General features: G+C 35.9%; 1 protein-coding gene across 2 annotated transcripts in view; it reads right to left on the bottom strand.

Moving 5' to 3' along the window:
- Window positions 1-24,224, bottom strand: part of STAM2 (signal transducing adaptor molecule 2) — a 53,612-nt gene that overhangs the window by 9,727 nt on the left and 19,661 nt on the right. Inside the window, exons 4-12 of one of the 2 annotated variants that reach the window (XM_043997094.1) lie at window positions 20,147-20,222; window positions 19,932-20,030; window positions 17,886-18,032; window positions 15,280-15,349; window positions 13,741-13,930; window positions 12,501-12,595; window positions 9,326-9,414; window positions 8,934-9,018; window positions 7,654-7,708 (exon numbers count right to left, since the gene is read on the bottom strand). In XM_043997094.1, the coding sequence (XP_043853029.1) occupies window positions 7,654-7,708; window positions 8,934-9,018; window positions 9,326-9,414; window positions 12,501-12,595; window positions 13,741-13,930; window positions 15,280-15,349; window positions 17,886-18,032; window positions 19,932-20,030; window positions 20,147-20,222 (906 nt within the window). Of the gene's footprint in view, window positions 1-7,653; window positions 7,709-8,933; window positions 9,022-9,325; window positions 9,415-12,500; window positions 12,596-13,740; window positions 13,931-15,279; window positions 15,350-17,885; window positions 18,033-19,931; window positions 20,031-20,146; window positions 20,223-24,224 lie in introns of both variants that reach the window. The other variant, XM_043997093.1, reaches the window with a different exon arrangement.

The following is a 24,224-nucleotide window of genomic DNA, read 5'->3' as shown; positions in this document are numbered from 1 at the left end:
TCTCTGAAATCTGCCTGCTCATCGTTTTCTTACAGCACAAGAGTATTCCATTACATTCATATACCACAACTTGTTCAGCCATTCCCCAATTGATGGGCAACCCCTCAATTTCCAATTCCTTCCCACCACAAAAAGAAGCAGATAAAAATATTTTTGTACATGTGGGTCCCTTTCACTTTTCTATGATCTCTTTGGGAGAAAGACCTAATAATGGTATTGCTGGGTCAAAGGGTATGCACATCTTTATAGCCCTTTGGGCATAGTTCCAAATTGCTCTCCAGAATGGTTGAATCAGTTCACAGCTCCACCAACAATGCATTAGTGTTCCACTTTTCCATAGTTTCTCAACATTCATTATTTTTCCTTTTTTGTCATATTAGCCAATCTGATAGGTGTCAGGTGGTACCTCAGAGTTGTTTTAATTTGCATTTCTCTAATCAATAGTGATTTGGAGCATTTTTTTCATATGACAATAGATAGCTTTGATCAGAAAACTGCCTGTTCATATCCTTTGACCATTTCTCAATTGGGGAATGACTTGGATTCTTATAAATTTGATTTAGTTCCAGATATATTTTAGACATGAGGCCTTGTCAGAATACTGGCTATAAAAATTGATTCCCAAATTTCTGCCTCCATCCAAAATTAGAAGGAATAGCTTGTTTGTACAAAACCTTTTTAATTTAATGTAATCAAAATCATCCATTTTGTATTTCATAATATTCTCTTTCTCTTGTTTAGACATAAACTGTTCTCCTCTCCATAAATCTTAGAGGTAAACCATTCCTTCCTCTCTTAATTTACCTATGGTATCACCTCTTATGTCTAAATCATGTATCCATTTTGACCTTATTTTAGTATTAAGGTGTAAGATGTTGGTCTATGCCTAGTTTCTGCCATACCATCCTCCAGTTTTCCCAGCAGTTTCTGTCAAATATTGAGTTCCTATCCCAGAAGCTGGAGTCCTCCGGTTTATCAAACAGTAGATTACTAAAGTAATTTACTACTGTGTCTCCTGTGCCTAACCTATTCCATTGATCCACCACTCTATTTCTTAGCCAGTACCAAATAGTTTTGATGACTGCCACTTTATAGTAAAGCTTCAGATTTGGTACAGCTAGCCCACCTTCCTGTGCATTTTTTTCATTAGTTCCCTTGATATTCTAGACCTTTTGTTTTTCCAGATGAATTTTGTTATTATTTTTTCTAGCTCTATAAAATAATTTTTAGGTAGTCTGATTGGTATGGCAAAAAAAAAATTGTCATTTTTATTATATTAGCTAGGCCTATCCATGAGGAATTGATATTTCCAATTATTAGTATCTGATTTGATTTGTGTGAAAAGTATTTTGTAATTGTGTTCATAGAGTTCCTGGGTTTGTCTTGGCAAGCAGACTCCCAAGTATTTTATATTGTTTACCATTACTTTAAATGGAATTTTCTCTATCTCTTGCTCCTGGACTTTGTTGGTCATGTTATAGAATGCAGATGATTTATGTGGATTTATTTTATATCCTTCAACTTTGCTGAAGTTAGGAACAACAATGATTTGATGGTTTAATAAGGACATATCCTATGCTTACAGATTCCAGTATGGGGCAGAACAGAATGAGCCTTAGTCCTTGGTATGAAATGAAATATATGTGAAATAAAACATACTTATGAAAATTCAAACACTTTTCATTTATTAATAGCTATTAATGGTGTGATAGATAACCTATATTAAATTGCTTACCACTTTAGGGAGGGAAGGGAAAAATTTGAAACTCAATTGTTTTTTTTTTTTAGTGAGGCAATTGGGGTTAAGTGACTTGCCCAGGGTCACACAGCTAGTCAGTGTTAAGTGTCTGAGGCCGGATTTGAAATCAGGTACTCCTGACTCCAGGGCTGGTGCTCTATCTACTGCGCCACCTAGCTGCCCTTTTTTTTAATTCAATTTTTTAAAAATGAATGTTAAAATTTAAATGAATGCTAAAAATTGTCATGTAACAGGAAAAAATAACATATGATTAAAAAAATCTATTAGTGTGTGAAGAAGGTAAAATATCACATCTAAAATAAGGGATTCATTTTGATAATGCAGTTGAAAATACGACCCTAATTAAATGAATCTACTAACTGTTTCTTCATTACTCATAGATAGGGAGAGGTTTCTCTTCTGTTCTCCTTTTGTCTTTCTTTTGTTAGAGAAATGGGAATACGTTAAAAAAAAATTCCTACTGTAACCAAGATCCTCAAATGTGGACAGTTTTGATTCTAAACAGTCAAATCCAGTCTTGTGAGCTTATTTGGGGCCAGATTCTTCTCTTATTCTAGGGAAAATAGCAACACAGCTTCCTTTTTTGTTTTCTTTTTTGTGCGGGACAATGAGGGTTAAGTGACTTGCCCAGGGTCACACAGCCACTCAGACTCAAAGAGAGTCTGAGTCTGGATTTGAACTCAGTTTCTCCTGAATCCAGGGCCGGTGCTTTATCCACTTCATCACCTAGCTGCCCCCAACTGCATCCTTTTAATATAAAAGTACCCTGGAGGCAGGTAGCTGGTACAGTGGATAGAGCACCAGCCCTGGATCAGGAGTATCCTGAGTTCAAATCTGGACTCAGACATTTGACATTTACTGGCTGTGTGACCCTTGGCAAGTCACTTAACCCCAATTGCCTCACCAAAAAACAAAACAAAGTACCTTAAATTTTCTTTGTATTACTATAACCTAAGCAATACAAAAATTTTCAGTTCTTAAAATGACCAAATTTTAAGACCATTGGTACTTTTAAAAACACCCTCACATTATTTTTTTCATAAAGTTATTTCATTATTTTCCAGTTACATGTAGAGATAGTTTTCAACATTTATTTTTATAAGATTTCTAGTTTCAAATTTTCCCCCTACCTCCTTATTTCCCCCCTCAAGACAGCAAGCAATCTGATATAGGTTATATATGTACAATCACATCAAACCTATTTCTACATTAGTCATGCTGTGAAAAAAGAATCAGAGCAAAAAGGAAAAACAAACAAAAAAAATAGAAATAGTATGATTCAATCTGCATCTAGATTCCATAGTTCTTTTTTTCTCTATTTGGAGAGCATTTTCCATCATGAGTCCTTTGGAACTATCTTGGACCATTGTATGGCTGAGAAGAGTCAAGTCTATCACAGTTGATCAACACATGACGTTGTTGATACCCTCACATTTTTGTAATGGAATTTGCCATCCCAGTTTTTTTCACAATGGCTTTAGGCAGACCAGGATTTGCTTAATCCTAGCTGAATTGTCTAATTTCAATACAAATTTTTGGCAAATAAAGATCTTACCAGACATATGCATGTGTGTGTAAATATACCATACACACACATCATAATTAACAAATAACTTGGTCTAATTTTTTCTAAAGCAAAGAGAAAAGCAAATTAATTTAGGTACCCTACCAAGATAACTTATTATGCTACTTCCATTCAAGGCATTAGTGTCTATCACAACTAATGTGACTGAATTTCCACAAGTATATGTGAATTTCATAGACTGAAAGGAGTTTCAGGGGGTTCTTTTGCAACTAACACATATGGCTACTTTCTTATTTCCAGAAATCTCTAGTAAGAATAACCTATACACAAGCAAGAATAATAAAAATTAATCATATGTGCAAAGAGCTTCCTTTACAAACAATCTTGGAAGGTATTATCAAATGAGATACTGATAAAACATGCTTTGCAAACCTTGGAGAACTATATATGAGCGTTATCTATTATTATTGTTTATGTATTTTAAGGAAGACATTTACTCGGTAATATAAAATGCAGCTTTAAAGGCTTCTGCTCAAGAGAGTTCTCTCTTCCATAAATATTTTTGAAGACTCTACAACAGATACGACAATAGAGATTACTTTGTTCAATAATCTGCTAATATTTGTTTATCAAAGATATTCATGAGTGACATGGAAGATAAGAAGCATAAGTTCCAAATGGAAAAAAAAAATTCTTACTGATGATGTGGTCCTCCAATTGTCCTATATGCACATAATAGCATACAACTGCACTGAAAACAACCATAATTCCTTAGCAAAATTTACAGTATTGTAAAAGAGCTTATCTAATGACCTACATATGAAAAACAAAGTGGATGAAAAATACATACTGTCCAAATTACAATATGTAGTAATCAGAGAAGCGTTTATGGAAGCACAATATATGCAGGATGAAACTTGTGTATTGAAGGTGAAGAAGCAGAAATGAACAAGGTATGAATCAGTGAGGTGATAGACCCAAGTAAAATCAAGGGTAATGTGAGAAGTTGTGAAAATATTCAATTTTTTTTTTGAGGCAATTGAGGGTTAAGTGACTGACTGAGGGTCACACAGCTAGAAAGTGTCTGAGACTAGATTTGAACTCACGTCCTCCTGACTCCGGGCCAGTGCTCTATCCACTTCACCACCTAGCTGCCTCGAAGTTGAGAAAATAAGTATGACGTCAGAGTGGAGTTGGTTGCATTTCTTTCTCATCCAATTGATCTAAACCTTCACTGAACTTATATTTTTGGTTTGTACCACTTCTGTACATTATTAACATCATTTCTTCTTCTTGCTACCATCTGTGATGTTTTAAAATCTAAATTGAGTGGTCACCGCCTTAAATTAGAAGCTTAGCACTAGTCTTTGGTCATTAAGCATTTATTAAAGCATAGCAGGTATTCACGTGGAGTTCAGAGTTAAGAAAAGGCCTATCTAGCCTAGAGTTCCAGCCTGGTCAGGTTCTTCCTCAAGTCCTCCAACATGAGTTGGCTTCAACTATGAACTGCCCTCAAACTGAGTGTGGAAGCTTTTTATTAGTCCAGAGCATAGGAGGTCTTTCCACACTGCTTCAAGCTGACTGGTTAGCATCATCCAAATCCATTGGTTCACTGGACTTGAAGGTAGTCTCGAGTTAAGTTCAAAGTCTTCTGAGAATAATACCTTCTTAAGGGCTAGCCAGGTGTGCTTACAATCTAGTTAACTTGAAGTAGGCTAATCAGCAGTCTATCACTCTCACTTAATTCAATCAGTTTAGATTAATCTCCAGGTGGGCCTTTGAGTATCTCTGCTAAATCCCATTATTTTATCACACATCCTATAATTATATTGCTCCCCACCACCACCTCCCAGGGCTAAAATTCGCATTTTTAAACTTTCTTCTGGATGTCTTACTCTAGATGCCCTTCCTGCTGGGACCATAAATTCAACCAGTACAAAACAGAGCTTCTAAAACCTAAGGCTTGTCTCAATTTCCCAATCATGCAGCTTCAAAATTTAGGATTCCTCTTTTAACATCTCTTCCTTATTACCAATGCCTAGTGAGTCAGCAAGTCTTGCTGATTTCTCAGGCCTCCTGGGGCCGCTTTTATCTGTGCCTGCCTCATCATTTCCACTACCTAGTTCTGGCCCACACCACCTCTTTCATAGATTATTACAAGAGCAAAATTCAACTCATTATAAGGAGTATATAATTATTTTGTAATAATTAAGAGTTGTCCCAAAATGGAATGGTCTGCTTTTAGAGGTATTACTCTTCCTTCACTGGAAGTACTAGGCTGGAACAGAACATATGAGGAATTTGTAGAGAGATTCAAGCTTCGGGTTAGCAATAAATGAGCTGTCTTTTGAGGTCCTATCCATTTCTGAGATTCTTTGATTCTAAAGTCTCCTAATTGTTCTCTTGACTCTAATCCTTCCTCTCCAATCTAGGTTGTATAATTTGCCTGCCAAAATAACCTTCTTAAGGCACAAAACTGATGAAATGCTTGTGTTCAAAAACCTTCAAGGGCCCTTGTAAAAAGGTAAATCCTAAAAGGCTTGATAGCCAACCTAAGGAGTTGGTACTTTATCCACAGGGTCACAAAGAGTAAAGGAGACACACTCACACACACACACACACACACACACAGATATGGATATCTATGACATATAAATATACTATTTGTACACTGATTATCTCTCTGCCAAGAATGTCAGCATCTGATGACCAGGGCTGACCAACACTTATCTTTATATTCCCCATAGCAACCACCACATTTTCTTGTAAATAGCAAGAATGCAACCAATTTTTTTGAATTAACACAATTAATTCTCTTAGTGGAAAAATTCTCTTTCTATCATCACTAGATGCACTTTATATTTATCCTCTAGAAGCAGCCCCTTGCAAAGCAAACATTTGAGAAGATTGCAGCTGTGAAAGAAGTGACTCATGACAGTGACCTGATTGAGATCTATGTTCTATGTTTATAACTCTTATCCAAGAAATTAAAACTGAATCCCAATTAGCAAGTACTATGCAGAAGTAAACATTTAATACTTGCTTCAATGGTAACACTGTTAAAATTGCCAGATAACAATGCTGTTGTGTCAGTTATTTCTGATTCCTTGTGACCCCATTTGGGGTTTTCTTTTCAAGATAATGCAGTGGTTTGCCATTTCCTTCTCCAACTCATTTTATAGATGAGGAAACTGAGGCAAACAGGGTTAAATGACTTGCCCAGTTAGTGTCTGAGGCCGAATTTGAACTGAGGTCTTCCTGATTCCAGACCTGGTGCTCTATCTACTGCATCACCTAGCTGCCAATGCTACCAATTTATAAAGGTGATGGCAGAACATTATAATACTTACAAAGCCAGAGAAAAAATCCAGAGAAATTATTTTTCAAAAGCCCCCATAGCAAACAAAGTCTACCTTCAGCATTTAGAATTTTGTTACTATTATACTCTAGTAAGTTGGCAAATTCAAACTGGTAAGGATTGAAGCAATTCCTTTTTACTCCATTCTTAATCCATCATAGGCTCACAAATGTAGGGAGGGAAGGATCTTTTGCTAATTAGTCCCATGCCCTCAATTTAAAGAGGATGGAACTGAAGCCCAAAAATGTAAATTGCTGTAGATCACAGATGTCACACAGGTCACACCAAAGGCAGATGATATGAACCTATATCCTTTGATTCCAGAGTCAGTAAAGTTTCCTTCTGTTTTTCTACCTAGTAAAGCCGGAGTATAGAGAAGTTTTTTCATCTTCAATTTGCGCTAAGTTAATGGCCCAACCATAATATTCTCCCCACATAGTAAGTAAGACAGAGTAGATGGTAGGGAAGACCACAAAAGGGAGAAAGAGAATCAATGAAAAGCAATAACAATAGTGAAGGAATACTTTGTATTTTCCTTGGGTTTTATTAAATTCTTCTTCTAATCACTATAAAAACAGGTAAAAAGTAGGAAAATTCTAACTGAAACTTAACAGCTATAATAAATCAGTGTCTGCCTAACGTCTCATGACATTCCTTTTTCTGCTGTCATTTTGACACTTAGTTCCCTCTTTATCCCTCATTGCTTATTACCTACTTCTACTCCAAAACCAAAAAGAACACAAAGACCAATGTTATCCTAACTGTTCTTGTGTAACTGACATAAGGAACAAAGATTCCATCATTCTAATCATAATATAAACATTGAAAAACGACTACAGAATGAATGGCTTCGAAACATTTATATCCTCATGCGTTAAGTATGGCTAACTGAAAAGTGATGACTTTAAAAATACATTATCCTCCGTTTAATGTTCAGCCAAATACCAAGGAAACACTAAAAAATTATACTTTTTAATCTTGAAAGGAAAAAACCCAGTAAGTGTGACTTACCTATCAATCTCTTCAAGTTTGTCATCTATCATCGGGCCCATCTGTTGACAGACATCTGTAAATATAAGACCACTTATAAATCTTTAAATATGATTGAGTCATATTTAAATGAATTTTCAACCTGTTTTGTTACAATAGAGACAGACTGCACAGTACATGCAGAATTAAATCTATCTTCCAATTTTATATGCAAGAAAAAATTGCAGAAGACCTAATTAATTTTTATGTTCCTCCAATATCTATACAACATGGCACAAAAGCCAGGACAGAATTAAAATTAAAATATCACCACCTTGTAATTTAATTGGAGTTACTAATTGGACTTATAAAGTGTAAAATTTGGAGTCATCCCAAAGTCTTAAAAATACCTTGGGAGACATTTTATCTAAATAAAATGAAGAAACCTGAGCTACAGTGCAAAAAGTATACAACCATGAAGGAAACCTTGTACAGATGGGCTACAAAATTCCTTTCTTGTCACATTTACGAATTATACTGATTATTCAAACTATTTCAAATTTCTCCAATTAACTGAAACACTGCTCTATTACTCATTAGCAGATTTCCAGCTACTGAAAAAACTGCCCATTTATATATACCATAAAGATTATTTTTTTCCCAAAGGAAAATTAAAATTAGCCCACAAAATATCACATTCCAAAACAATGAAATGTATTTTATCTCACACTCACTATCCCCCATCCTTTAGCCCCAAAAAGTTTTGTAAAATTCCTTACTAAGGTGCAGATGAAGTTTTCCTAGGGAAAATTACAGAGCTCTGAAATGAGATCATGCACCTCTTTGACCTTCAAGTTTCTGACTGCAAAAGGACTAACATTTCTTGACTATCTCATTCACTAAGTCACTTCTTTCTCTACCCTCTTATGACTTCAAATCTCTCCAAGCAACTTTACTGAAAGGTCAGAAAGAAGTCGAAGTTATGATGGTAATTTCAAAGTGATATAGGTATTATTATCCTACCCTACTATGATCATCCTCATTCTCAAAAAGTAACTCGTGGGGCAGCTAGGTGGCGCAGTGGATAGAGCACCGGCCCTGGAGTCAGGAGTACCTGAGTTCAAATCCGGCCTCAGACACTTTACACTTACTAGCTGTGTGACCCTGGGAAAGTCACTTAACCCCAATTGCCTCACTTAAAAAAAAAAAAGTACCTTGTATCTCCAGTAGCACACACAAGCCAGAAGAAACAAGAAACCAGAACACTATTATTACTCAAGTATTTTCTCAAGCTAAATTCTTTCCTAATATTTATTAAATACCTTCTAAGTCCAGCAGATCTTGGGAATCTGGCTTTGAATCTGTAGGATCTATACTCTGAAGTATCTGCAGAGCTTTATCCATCTTCTCCTTAAAAACAGAAAGATGATGCTTAAAGAGTAAAGAGAATTTTCACCTCAGGGAATAGAAAAATACTGCTCTCCCAACACTGTCAAGCAATAGACAAAACATTACATAAAGAGTAATGATTAGGGGCAGCTAGGTGGCAGAGTGGATAGAGCACCGGCCCTGGAGTCAGAAGTACCTGAGCTCAAATCCGGCCTCAGACACTTTACACTTACTAGCTGTGTGACCCTGGGAAAGTCACTTAACCCCAATTGCCTCACCAAAAAAAAAAAAAAAAAAAAAAGAGTGATGATTAAAAGGACTCTACCTCATCTATATGAACTGGTTCAGGTTCTGCTTTTCTAATTTCTTCCGCATCATCATCATCATCAATTACATTTGTTCTGTCCACAGCTGCTACAAGAAGATGAATCAAATTTTAATTTTCTCAAAATTCATTCTGGTATTATATTCATTAATTTATTAATATGAAAACTAAATGTCTAAAAGTGGAAACCAAATAAATATTATATTTCCCAATCAATACTGCTTAATGCGTACATTAAATAAATTAACACTTATATAGGAAATAATTCGAATTCTTCTTCTAAAAAAGGAGAATGTTTCAATATTCAGTCTTTCTCAATCCCTCTTACTTCTAGTGCCTTCTCTCTGTTATTTCCTGTTTGCCCTCTATATAATAGCTTGCCTTTACATATCTGTTTGCTAATTGTCTCTACCACTGGACAGTGGACACCTTGAGGGCAGGGATGGTCTTTTGCCTTTCTTTGTATTTCCAGAACTTAGCACGGTGCCTGGCACATAATAGGAGACTAAAAAATGCTCACTGACTGACTGACTGACTGACAATATGTAAGTGAGTATTAAGCACCTATGTGGACAGACACTGTGCTAGGCCTAAGGATTTAAAAACAAAGAATACAACAAAACCTTCTTGCAATGAGCTTGCATTTTAGTGGAAGTAAAAGTAGATGTAAAAACGTATGCAATACAAAGTTAATAAATACACACACAGAGCAAGTAATTAAATACAAAGTTGGAGAGGGTGAAAATGAACAGTTGGGTGATCAGGAAAGGTTTCATGCAGCAGATGGTGCCTGGACTTCAACTTAAAAGGAAAAATTCCTCTGAGGCAGTGAGTGCATTTCAAACGGATAAAAAGACTTCCATCTAGAATGTAGAATGAGGCTGGAAACAGAAGAAGGGGTCAGCCAGTGTAGGAACCTGAATGTTTAACAGAGGAGCTTATATTTCATCTGAAAGCAAACAGGAAGTCACTGGAGTTGGTTGAATGGAGGAAATCACATAGTCATTAAGTCTGCACTTAAAGAAAATTACTTGACGGGAAAGGAGGATCTGATAAAGGTTTTTTAAAGTTGGGGAAGACTTGGGATTGTTTGAAGGCATCAAGGAAGCAGCTTCTTAATAGTGAGAGGTTGAAGATTCAAAAGAGTGCTGGCAATTGAGGCTTTTCTTAATATCCACAACTCTATTCACTATATAAAGTGAGGCTAGAAGAAAGTTAAATTAATTCATACAAATTATCTAGGACAAAAAAACCACCTTACTTTATTCACAATAGATAAGCTGTCCAAATAATATTTAATCTATTTATTTAGGGTTTATATTTGCCCACTTCTAAAAAAGGTGTGAAATACAACCATTACTAAGTTTTACACATATACATATATAACGTGTATTATATAATGTATTCCATATACATATATAACGTGTATTATATAATGTACTCCACTATACAAATTAAATCCCAATATAACTACCTTTACAATGAAAATGTTCAATTCTGGACACATATACTTTTAAAAACTAATGTCCTGGGGCAGCTAGATGGCGCAGTGGATAGAGCACTGGCCCTGGAGTCAGGAGTACCTGAGTTCAAATCCAGCCTCAGACACTTAACACTTACTAGCTGTGTGACCCTGGGCAAGTCACTTAACCCCAATTGCCTCACTAAAAAAAAAACAAACAAACAAACAACAAAAAAAAAACTAATGTCCTAACAAAATTCTAATACAACTAGAAAAACTAGGGTAGTCTTTTGTAAGTGCACTGTGACAGAATATACTCCATAGAGAAGAACTTAGAGGTCTATGTATTACATCTATTGCATCCATACGCTCTCTTTTGTCTTGTTCCCAGAGAAGAGTAGGTTTAAAAGAGGCCTGCTATGCAAAATACAAGTTGTGATGAGCTGCTTTTCCCATCCTAATTTTTATTGACAAAGTCAGATTGGGAACATGGACAAGGCAAAGAATGGAAAATATATAGTGCTCAGAGAAGCATTCATTTATTTTTTTTTTAAAGGAAAGTATGGATTTCTGGTATTAGTTCCTGAGTCTATCCTTCAAATACAAAAAGGCCATAACTGACAACCAGCAGCATGCAGTCTGAGTTGTTTTTCCAATACCAGTGATAGATTATTCATCCATATCCTTTTATTTGGCCACTCTCTTAACTGGCATATACTTGTAGAATGACTGGCAGAGGTTGCTGGGGAGGAAGAAGGGGATGGGATATCTGTCACTACTGTTCAAAGGAAATGAAACAGAAACTACAACCACACAAACATTAAAACAGTGTTTTAGTTTCATCTATGATATTGTCCCATCCAATAACCTCTCTTGCTCCCCACACAGTCAGAGAGGTGTAAGAAATAAATAATTAACAATTTTGTTGTGTGTAATTTAAGGTTCTAAATGTGGATTCTAATCTGTTCCCCCAGTTTTGGGGGAAACTGACTAAAATCACTGATAAAAAAAGTTTAGGTTTTTAAGGGTTTATTGAAAAACAGAAAGAAAAAGATTGAGAACAGAAATTTCAACAGCCTGGCATTCCTATCTTTCCTCAAATTTCCTGTGAAGTCCTCTGCCACCGCCACCACCATCAAGTCAGGAACCCAAAAGCATGAGAGCTCTCCGCGCAGGCTCCCTTTCCTCCTTCCTGTCTCCTCCCAGAAAATAGGAGGCTCCTCAAGTTGATTGGCTGGTAGCCTTGATAGACAGCACCCATGAGCAAAATGTCATTTCCTGACACCAAGGAAAAGCCACATGGCCTTGCCCTCTGAGGCATTTTCCTCATGGCGGAGCTTTCCCACAGCAAGTCTCCAGTAGGTGGCATCATTCCAATCATTACAGTTGTTTTCTAAAATAAATGGTAACTTCTTCCCCCAGGTAATTAGGTATGTCCATGACCAATTTAAATAAATGGATGATCACATGGTGGTTTTAAACCCCAATTTCCAAACTAAATTCTACTTATAAGAATTATTTTAAAGGCACCATAGTCAAGGAAATATGTTAAAATTGAGTTGATAATTAGATTAAATGGATAATTAGATTAAATTTTAATGTCTGAAATGTCTTAAATGATTCAAAATACTAATTTATTTTTTAATCAAAACTAGTGTATAATTATAATATAAATAAAACATTGGGTTTAATTTTCTACAGTATTTAACTTACCTATCTCAGATTCCATGCTTAAATTAGGTGATACAAAATTTGATGGAAAAAGTCCTACTCCCCTATGATTTTCTCCTTTCCACCAATTGGCATCACTGAAGATAAAAAAAGTAAAAATAAAGAATGTTACTAGCGTTTTACCCTAACTTTATGCATAAGTACATTAAGTAGAATTAACACAATATAAGTATAAAAATCTACTGGAAATATTGATTCATGTACTATGATACTGGATATTGTTAAATATGGATCAACTTTCAATATATTGAAAGAGAATTTTACCCAAAAAAGTCAAAGACTTTTTGTAGGAATTCTATTCTCAATTTTTCTCTTTCTTTTACTATCTTTCAATAAACCCTTAAAAACCTGAACTCGTTTATCAGTGATTTTAGTCAGTTTCCCCCAAAACTGGGGGGACAGATTAGAACCTACATTTAGAAATTTAAATTACACACCTCATTTGACATGTAGGGAATTTGAGACCTAGAAAACACAAGGCAAAATGCCTTGCACAAGGTCACACTGATAGTTAAGTAGAAGAACCTAGATCTGACTCGAAATTCAATGTTTTCTCCTACAATACTAAATCCCTTCAAGTCAAGAATTATTTAATAATTATATCTGCCAGGGTCTAACATAAAATCTTCCATATAATAGGTATCAATCTGTTATAGATAATTTTTATATCCTTTTATAGCCTTCCATTTAAAAAAATATATCAAGCTAGCTCATTCAAGCTAGTTCATTTACAATGATTACTAAATATATTGCAACTTATTTTCACTATTTAATGTTATGAGACAAAATCATGTTCCTACTAAAATTATTCTTCAAAAAGCAAAAGTAAGCAATGAAATTTGTTCCAGTATCAATCAAATTTTCTATCTAAACTTCCTTTCCTGAAGTTCTCTGATAAGTAATTTTGGATGCATAATTTCCAATGTAGACATAGTTATCAGTCCAGTAAATAGCTTTGTGCTTATGTGGCCACAAATAATACTTCATATTATTTCATACTTCATATTTTTCATACAAAAACTAAAAATGTTTTACAAAGATGTTGTTTTTAAAAGAGAAACTCAACATTAATTCTTGCCTCTTTTTATGAAAGGAAAACTGAAAGACAGAGTCTGCAGTTTGATAAAAGGTTACATCAAAATCCTGCGAAGTGAAAACATAAGTTTCCTGCCTTATAAAAAGCTTCCAAAGAATTAAAAAATAAAAAGGATTTAAAACATACCTGTCATCCAAGACGATAATAATTTCACCACTTTTAAAGGTGAGTTCATTGTCCTCAACTGCTTCAAAATCATACAATGCTCTGACTTTTTTGGAAACCTTATGATTATTCAACTGAATTTCTGCAGATGGATATAAGGACTTCATTTCTGTGTGCTGTTGTTTCTGCTCTTGCAAAGATAATTCGATAGCTAGTTTGGGAAATTTAAAATAAAAAACAACAATTAACTAACTGCAATAGAAGTCTAAAAATAAAAACTAAGTGGTTTCCCACACCTTTTAATATTTAACAGGAATCATGCTGTGATATTGGGTCTAGCTAACTAACAATGAAGCTAATGTTCAGACAGAGGAATTGCTACAAAATTCCCTTGGAAATAAGTTTTTCAGTGATTATTGGCTTGTATTTAACAACTAAGGTCCAGATCTTTAAAAATACAAGATGGATTTTGTTACTGTGAGTCGGGATAACTTTTTATACAGCATAAATCTATGAAGAGCTCATCAAGGTGAAAACTGTTACCCACTTTTACCAGAAATAAAATGGTAGTGGTGATAAAAGCAGGAAGATGGTGATCACATATATATATTGACATAATATGTATACTGGAATAGAAAGAGGCAAAATGTAAGCCATCTGAAGGTACTATCCCAAATCATGAAATACAAGATTACTGATGAATGTAATGGAGCTAATTTTTTATCCAAGTCATTTCTCTTCCCAGCTACAGAGATCCTTCTACATTTGTAGGTCCAAGTGCAGCTTTATTATAACTACCATTTTACAGATTTTTTTTTTTACCTGAAGGTGACCTCAGAAGACAATTAGCACAATCCTTTCTTTTTACAAATAAGAAAACTGAGGCACAGACAGGTTATATCACTTGGCCAGGGTCATACAGCTATCACATGTCTGAGGTAGGATTTGAATCCAGCTCTTCCTGACTCTAAGTCCTATACCTTATTCATGCTGCTTTTGAAAGAAAACACCTGAACAGGGTTTTTAAAATAGTAGATACTAAAATATAATAAAGAATCACACACTCTAAAAAAAATGATGAGCAGAATGCTATCAGAAAAACCTGGAAAGACCTACATGAGCTGATGCAAAGTGAAATGTACTATACACAAAATAACAGCAATATTGTAAGATGATCTGCTCTGAATGACTTAGTTATTTTCAGCAATGCAATGATCCAAGACAATTCTGAAGGCTTTACGAAAAAAGCAATCCATAGAGAACTGATGGTATCTGAATGCAGATTGAAGCATAATTTTTTTGTTAGTTCCTTTATCTGAAGTTTTGTTTTCTTTCACAATGTGGCTATGTGAAAATGTTTTGCATGATTGCTCATGTACAGCTTATATTGAATTGCTTGAGTTTATGGGGGGCTAAGGTAGGGAAGGAGGGAAGAGAATTTGGAACACAAATTTTTTAAAAATTGGTGTCAAAATTTGTATTTTACATGTAATTTGGGAAAAAAATTCTAAATATTGAAATACAAAAGAAAAAAAGAATTATATACTCCTATTAATTTACCTTTAGCTATATCTTCATCTTCTTTGCTTTTGTTGGACGATGTACCATTCTTGGCAGGATTTGAAAGTGTCTGTAAAGGCAAGAGCAAAATAAACACGGCTACTTTTAAAATGAAAACTAAAGGGGCAGCTAGGTAGCGTAGTGGATAGAGCACTGGCCCTGGAGTCAGGAGGACCTGAGTTCAAACCTTGGCCTCAGACACTTGACACTTGTTAGCTGTGTGACCTTGGGCAAGTCACTTAACCCCAACTGCCTCACCAAAAAACCAAAAACAAAACAAGCATGGGTAAAATGAAAACTAAAGAGCCATAAAATTACTTGCATATGCTGATTTTTTCAAGGTTGCCTTTCATAATCATTTTTTCATTACAAATGAAATTCTTGACAATGACTAAGTTATTTTCCAGTATAATTCTAAAACATGATCAATAATCCTATTGTTGTGGAGTCATTTTCATGTCAAACTCTTCATGACTCCATTTGGGTTTGTTTTTTTTTTTGGCAAAGATACTGGAGTGGTTTGCTATTTCCTTCTCTGACCCATTTTAGATATGAGGAAAACAGAGGCAAACAGGGTTAACTGACTTGCCCAAGGTCATACCACCTGAACTCATGAAGTTGAGTCTTCCTGATTCTAAGCTCAGTGCTCTATCTACTGCACTACCTAACTGCCCACAATAATCCTAATTGCTGCCCTATAGCCAAAAAAAAATTTTTTTTTCTATTACAAAACTGTAATTTCCTAGAGGGAAGAGACTTTGTATTATACTGTTTTGAGTGTGTCTCAAAAGAGAAAATGGATATGTGACTACTAGAAAAAGGTCCATTGATGACATAGTGGATAACCTTAGAATGAAAGAGAAAGAATTCAAAAACAATCACAAAGGGGGCAGCTAGGTGGCACAGTGGATAAAGCGTCGGCCCTGGATTCAGGAGGACCTGAGTTCAAAGCCAGCCTCAGACACTTAACACTTACTAGCTGTGTGACCCTGGGCAAGTCACTTAACCCTCATTGTCGTGCAAAAAACCCAAAAACCAAACAAAACCAAAAAACCAAGCACAAGAGGCAAAAAACAATAGGTTGGAGCCACTTGGCTAAAAGCAAATAAACCTGTAAATTTCAAAATTTCTTGGGGACTCATTTATAATAACATGTTCATAATGATGGCTCTGAATTATTTTGAAAAAGATCCAGTTATGTTCTCTTTAAGAAGCCAGAAAAAGTAAATTATGCATTTTCTGGATGATTCTGATTATAAATAATTTAAAAACAACGAAGTTCTGTGACTTAATGAGGTAAACTTCAATGATGTGAAAAATTTAAGCATGTGAATACCTCATAATATAACATCTATAACTATATATTTGTGAACTTCAAATGTCTTCATTGGTAAAATTTTTCTTTAAAATTTTAACACCATTTATTTACAGTCCCTTAATTCTAAAATGATATTACATACTCTACGAACTCCTAAAATAATAGCTAAACTAGAATATCCTACCTCAATGTGCCCGAAAATGTGGAAGGATAAGTAGGTGAGGGTACAGAACTTGATATATGGGAAGAGCACATGACAACTCTACACAGCACAATAGTTCATGGAATCAGGCCTCAGACACAAGTCTGAAGCCAGAAAATAGATGCTCCCTCAGACATCTTGGCCTCTAGTTCTTGCTGTTTAGTTGTTTTTCAGTCCTGTCTATGATTCCATTTGGAGTATTCTTGGCAAAGATACTGGAATGGTTTTCCATTTCCTTCTCCAGCTCATTTTACAGATGAGGAAACTGAGGCAAATAGGGTTAAGTCACTTGCCATGGGTCACAAAGCTAATAAGTGGCTGAGGCCAGACTTGAACTCAGGTCTTCCTGACTCCAGGTGTAGAGCTCTACCCACTGCTCCACCTAGTTATCAAGACCTCCAGTTCACCAACCTTTTAAATTCCAAGATCTGTACATATACTCCATACCTTAGTCACTCACAAGGACAGTCATAGCTTGGATCTCAACATCATCTGTAATTTTGATACCTCCAAGATTTTTAATTCTAAAATTCCTCTGATCATAACCTCCTGAACTTTCATCTCTTCCTCTAATCTCATTCCTTTTATGCCTATCTGTTTACACTTACACATCAAGTTCCTCTATCCTCCCTGTTCTCCCAGTCCATTACTGACCTTTCTTCTCTTTCTCTTCAGTCTTGACACAATTCATTGTTCAATACTATACATTGCCCTCTACCACTGATTCTGCTGTCAACCTGCCATGCCTGATATGCCATTCTTTCACCAAATAAAATCCTTCACAAAATTTTCCTGGATTACTAGCAGTTTCAAGTGTCTCCATTCTTCTGAACTTGATTATCTGTGGCACTAATTCATATTATTAGCTATCTTCATGTGACTCCACTCTACCTCCGAATTACACCATAAACTCTGCGAAGGCCGGGCTATCTTATTCTTTGTTTTACATGTAGCACTTGGTACATAGTAGGCATTCATTAATACTGTTTTGGGATTTAAAAAATATTTTTTCAATTTCTCTAAATTATTTTTATGCTTTTACTTCAGACAGATTCTACAAATCACTATAGTAAATTTTGGATTTACCTGTAATCCTGATGGAGGAAAAGTAATTCCTTCTTCTTTCATGGATTTAATAGTTGCAGATATCAGGCTAAACTGTGGGTCTTTCTGGAATTCTTCTGACCACTCTACCATTAGAGATTTCAGCTTTTCACATACTTTTGGATGAGCCTTTTATAGGACAGCAAAGAAAAACATTTTTTGTAGTCTTGTATATGTGTACATAAATTAAAAATGACAATGAAGCATATTTATGTGTGTGTATGTACCACATATAGAGCCATTTTATATGAAACTTGTCTTTTATATTAAATGTTTCTCAGTCTCTCTCAGGTAGCTGACTGATACATCTTTTTGCTTTTATCAAACAACTGAAAAGAAGAGCTCTGGCATCTTCCAAATTACATGGATTCTGATCTTTTATGGTAATCCTCTCAGTAATTACACTTTATATTCAGATTTCCAAAAATTATATGCTACTGAACTTTATTACATTAACTTGAGTAAAAACTTTTGGCTAACATGCCAAAAATGATCAAAGAACCATTTCTCTGCACTATTAGATTTGCTAAGAGAAGTAGGATTAAAACAAGGACTCTCTGGTTGATACTGCTGGGTTGGCACATACGTGCAGGCCATTCTTCATACCAGGTATGTATTCCATCCTGATATCTCTCCTTTTCAAAGCCCTTCCTTGAAAGTGATCTCTCTTTTGGTAAATGCTTCTAGAGCTCTGTGTCTAGACACTCCTTCCACCTCATCACATTCTATCATATTCACTTGTGTATATGTTGCATCTATTTCATCCTCAAATTATACTGTAATTTTCTTTTTTTCATCTTTGTATATTCAGTAGGTCTAGCACAGTATCTTGTACACAGTAGGTGCTTAATTAATATTTGATAACTGAACTATTAAAACAAACTTTTCTTTACTCACTGATGGAAATAAATTATGAAATAAAGTCTTTGAGGAAAATAATAAATGTTGGAGAAGCTGTGGAAAAACTGGAACACTAATGCATTGTTGGTGGAGCTGTGAACCGATCCAACCATTCTGGAGAGCAATTTGGAACTATGCCCAAAGGGCTATAAAGCTCTGCATACCCTTTAGCAATACCACTACCTAGCAATACCACTATTAGGTCTTTTTCCCAAAGAGATCATAAAAAAGGGAAAAGGACCCACATGTACAGAAATATTTATAGCTGCTCTTTTTGTGGTGGCAAGGAATTAGAAATTGAGGGGTTGCCCATCAATTGGGGAATGGCTGAACAAGTTGTGGTATATGAATGTAATGGAATACTATTGTGCTGTAAGAAACGATGAGAAGGCAGATTTCAGAGAAACCTGGAAGGACTTGCATGAACAGATGATGAGTAACATGAGCAGAACCAGAATGTTATACACAGTATCAACAGCATTATGTGTTGATCAACTGTGATAGACTTGATTCTTCTCAGCAATACAATGGTCCAAGATACAATAGTTCCAAAGGACTCATGATGGAAAATGCTCTCCAAATCCAGAAAAAAACCAACTGTTGAATCTGGATGCAGATCGAACCATACTATTTCTATTATTTTTGTTGTTGTTTTTCTTTTTTGAGGTTTTTCCTTTTTGCTCTAATTCTTCTCTCATTACATGGCTAATGGAGAAGAAATATGTTTAATGTGACTGTACATATATAACCTATATCAGATTACTTGCTGTCTTGGGGAGGGAGGAGGGAGGAGAGGGATGGAGAAAAATTTGAAACTAGAAATCTTATAAAAACAAATGTTGAAAATTCTCTCTAAATGTAATTGGAAAATAATAAAATATTTACATGGGAAAAAATTTTTAAAAAAAGAAACAAAGTCTTTGACATAGATAGTAAATGTCTCAGGAAAATAATATATGATGGCACCTACATGTCAGAGGGCATCTTACTATATCTCCATGGCATGTGAAAATTACCTCAATAACAGTATGTACCAAGTGCATACAAGTTATGAGATTTATATGTTTTGGGGAGGGAGAGGCTTGATTTTACTGCAGTATCCTAAAGGTTTGTTTGTTCAAAAATTACCTTATTTTTTATCACTCCACGTACTTCAGTTGCAAAATCACGAGAACATACTTCTAAATGAAATATTTTTCCACAATTTGATACACAGGCTCCAAGAAGCTGTGAAAAAGAAATATGATATTCAAGACAGAATTTTAAAATAGAAATTTTAATTTCTAAAATTTAAAGAAATAGTTTTAATATCCACATCAAATAATGAGGTAGTTTCAACTTACAGTCAGTGCTTGCAAAGCAACATGAGGAACTTTATGATTCACCCTTTTCATTATGGCTTTCAGACAGTCTTTTGCTCTAGGAAAAAAAAAAAGGAGAAAAAATTTAAGTAAACCCAGTATTTCTGTACAAGTCCATTAATGCATATATGTACGTATCTTTTCACATAATCCAATCAGTCCAAAGCCAACTGTGAATTTAGAGTAAGCTTTTAAAACATACTATCTTATAAATGAAGCAGCTTATACACTAATCATTATTTAATCTCTTTCTTATGTCAGTAATGCTAAGAGTTTGGCTATTAACAGAATGCTCATTTTAAGCATAACTGAGGGTACCATCCCAATGCTGAGGGATAATCATCTTTGACAGGGCCAGACAATTTTTTTCTTCGGGGTAATGGGGGTTAAGTGACTTGCCCTGGGTCACACAGCTAGTAAGTGTCAAGTGTCTGAGGCCGGATTTGAACTCAGGTACTCCTGAATCCAGGGCCAGTGCTTTATCCACTGCGCCACCTAGCTGCCCCCTAGACAAAAAATTAATCAACAAGTATTTATATTAAGTTCCTACTACATACCAGGCACTAACTTTCCTCAAGGAGTTTACAATCTACTAGGAAACAATATGTACATATAATAATAATTTATATAACACTAAGTGCCAGGCACTGTGCTAAGTACTTCACAATTATTAGATTGTAAATAACAATTGTATTATTATTATTATTAATTCATTTGAACCTCACAACAACCCTGGGAGGGAAGTACTATTATGATGACTATTTTAGAGATAAAAAACTGAGGCCAAAGTTAAGTGACTTGCCCAGGGTCACACAGCTAGAATGTACCTCAAGCCAGATTTGACCTCAGTTCTTCTTGACCCCTGGCCCCAGCACTCAAACCACTGTGCTAGCAATAGGGGGAATAGGGAAATGCATTGGCAAAAGATAGTGTCTGAAGGCTACTTGAAGGATAAAAGGAATTCTATGAAATAGAGGTTAAGAGACATCACACTTGGGGCAGCTAGGTGGCACAGTGGATAGAGCAACGGCCCTGGAGTCAGGAGGACCTGAGTTCAAATCTGGCCTCAGACCCTTGACACTTACTAGCTGTGTGACCCTGGACAAGTCACTTAACCTTCATTGCCCTGAAAAAAAAGACAGCACACTGAAGGTATGGAGGTTGTGAAGTATAAGGCCCAGGAACAGGAGATAAAATGGCACATTTAAGGAACAAAGAGAATGCCATTGTGGCTAAACTGCAGAGTACTAGGTTGGGGTCAGGTTGTGAAGGGCTCTAAGAGTCAAAGAGCAGTTTACTGATTAGGAAATGACATGGTCTCGCTTACACATGGAAAATCACTTTGGCAGATACATGGAGATTTGACTAGAGTGGATAGACTGGAGGCAGGGAGACTAATTAGGAGGCCACTGCGATATTCTAGGCAAGAGCTGACAAGCCCCTGATGTGAGACGGTGGCTGTATGAGAAAAAAAGCATCAGACGTGAGAGATGTTATGAAGCAAGATTCAGCAACCAAATGGATATGTGGTTTAAGAGTGAGAAACTGAAGGCAACATCAGGGTTTCAAAACTGGGAGTCCAGAAACATAGTGGTGTCCTTACTAGAAAAAGAGATGTTTGGAAGAGCAGGAGGTTTGGGAGGAAAAGATACTGAGTTCTGTTATGAACATGATGCATCTGTGATGTCTCCAGGACTTATGTTTGAAATGTCCAATAGGTTAGGTACTTGGCGCCATGGGCCTGGAACTCAGAAAAGGGACTAAGACTGAATATGCACCTACATAGAGGTGATCAATTCAACTCACGTTAGTTGAGTTTACCAAAAGAAAGACTAATATATAGAGAGAAAGTACCCAGGACAGAGCCTTGGGGAACACCCAAGCAATAAGCAATGTAAACAACAACAAAAAACCAGCTAAGAGAGCAGAACAAGGAAGAGATAAATAAGATAAATCAAGAAGGATGAAGACTAAGAAAAGACCATCAAATGTGGAAATGTTGAGATTTTGGTAAAAGTAGTTTCAGTTGAGTTATAAAGTCAGAAGCCAAACTGCAGAAAGCTAAAGAACAAGAGGAAAGGCAATGAATACAAGCAGTTTTTTCTTGGATTGTGACTGAGAAAAGGGAGAGAGATACAGGAAAATATCCTATTGGAGGGGATAGTAAGGTCAAATAAAGTTTGTTTTAAGGATGAAGGAGATGGGTATAAGAAAGAAACCAACTAACTGAGAAAACTTGATGATTCAAGAGAGGACTGGAGAATGACTAAGGGGGCAATCTGCTAGAGATGACAAGAGCGGAGAAGATGAGATTAATGCTTCATGAAGACAGAGAACAGCCATTTCCTTATCAGAGACTAAAGGAGAGAGTAAGGGATAATATAAGAGGTTTGGAGATTAATTATAAGAGGAAATTCAGTGCAAAGGCCTCAATTTTCTCACTAAAGGAAAGGTCCACAGACGAGATAATAGGGAAGAGGGAGGTTGAGAAAAGAAAGTTAAGGAAAGCTACTATAGGGAGTGAGATTGTTAATTAGGTATAAATAAAAGGACACCTCGCTATAGGGAGGGCCCAGATGAACTTTAAAATAATGTACAGTATGGTAGACCCAGCAAGAAAAGTTATGTGACTACCTCCAGCTCAACAGCATGTTTACAAAAATAAAGGAGACTGCTGGGGAAGGGGAGGGGGAGGGGAGTGGAGAGGGAAATAATCTAGGAAAAAGAATTGGTAAGTGATAAGTGGCAAAAGAATAGAGTAATGAGGGATTAGGAAGCAGAAGAGAGTGTGGAGTTAAAATGGGTGAAGACTGGGAAGGGAAGAGGAAAGTGAAATGAGAGCAGGGGTAACAACCTGAGAAAGTACTAAGGAACAGAAGGATTACCCTTATGATGAGGGTAAAGAATAAGGAGGGATTTCACCTGACCAAAACTTGACTTTATGGAATAATAATGTTAACTGTTGAACATTTCTCAGGTAAAAGCCAAAGGGAAGTTTGAGCTCTCCAAAATGATTAGTTATTCCCCTAGCTAAATGTGTAAGGGAAGATCTCCCTGACCCTAGTTTTCTTTGTTTCTTTGGTGGTGTGTAAATCTCCCCTCTCGGTCCATGGTAAGCCCACTAACTGTAGTTCAATCTGTAACCTGACTGTTTACCTATAGAGTCTATTTAACAATGTTTGTCTCCTTAAAGAACATAAAGGCTATGACTTTGCTTAACTATGTTTGACTTTTACAAAACTGAAGGAAGCATACTTCTGACCACAGTGCACTTATTTCTTCATGTAAATTTAAGTCCTTTGACTTAAACTTAGACCTGAACCTCAAACTGACCCCTCTGAATATGAGATGTTGGGAGAAGTTTGTCACTAGTCCAGCCATTGCCCCTCCTTAAAGGAATTCTATCAGGCCCTAGAAAAAAATAAGAAGTGAGGAAGACATGAGTAAGTCAAGTTATTTCAGGGTTTAACAATTTTCTTGTATAGTACTTTTTTGGGAGTGGGGTGGGGTGGGGTGGGGGTGGGGGTGGGCAATGAGGGTTAAGTGACTCACCCAGGGTCACACAGCTAGTAAGTGTCAAGTGTCTGAGGCCGGATTTGAACTCAGGTCCTCCTGAATCAAGGGCCAACGCTTTATCCACTGCACCACCTAGCTGCCCCTGAGTCAAGTTAATTCAATGAACTTCCTTTGAAATCATAACCCAGCTTTTTGTTTCTGTAATTAAGTTTTTGCTAATACATGAAAATGTTGGAATTTAAACCCCAAAGAAGGGATTGTAGAGAAAATATTAATCCTTTATTGATATTATTTATTATATTGACAATATAGCTTTAAATAGCTAGAAAACTGTTTAACCCAAAAGCTGACTGCAGAGGTCAGGCTGACCTCAAAGATACTCCAAGGAAGCCAGATAATTTTAAGGAATACTTAGATCCCACTGGACGCCTTGTTTTGTGTTGGATAGGTATTGTTTTGAGTCTACCCAAAGTTTGTGTTTTGGGTTCCCCAAATGAGATTAACTTACCTGCTGACGTAGATCTCAAACTTTCCCTAGAGGCTG

The sequence above is a fragment of the Dromiciops gliroides genome, chromosome 3, assembly GCF_019393635.1.
Source record: "Dromiciops gliroides isolate mDroGli1 chromosome 3, mDroGli1.pri, whole genome shotgun sequence".
Classification (NCBI taxonomy): domain Eukaryota; kingdom Metazoa; phylum Chordata; class Mammalia; order Microbiotheria; family Microbiotheriidae; genus Dromiciops; species Dromiciops gliroides.
This window is presented reverse-complemented; position numbering and strand designations above follow the sequence as displayed.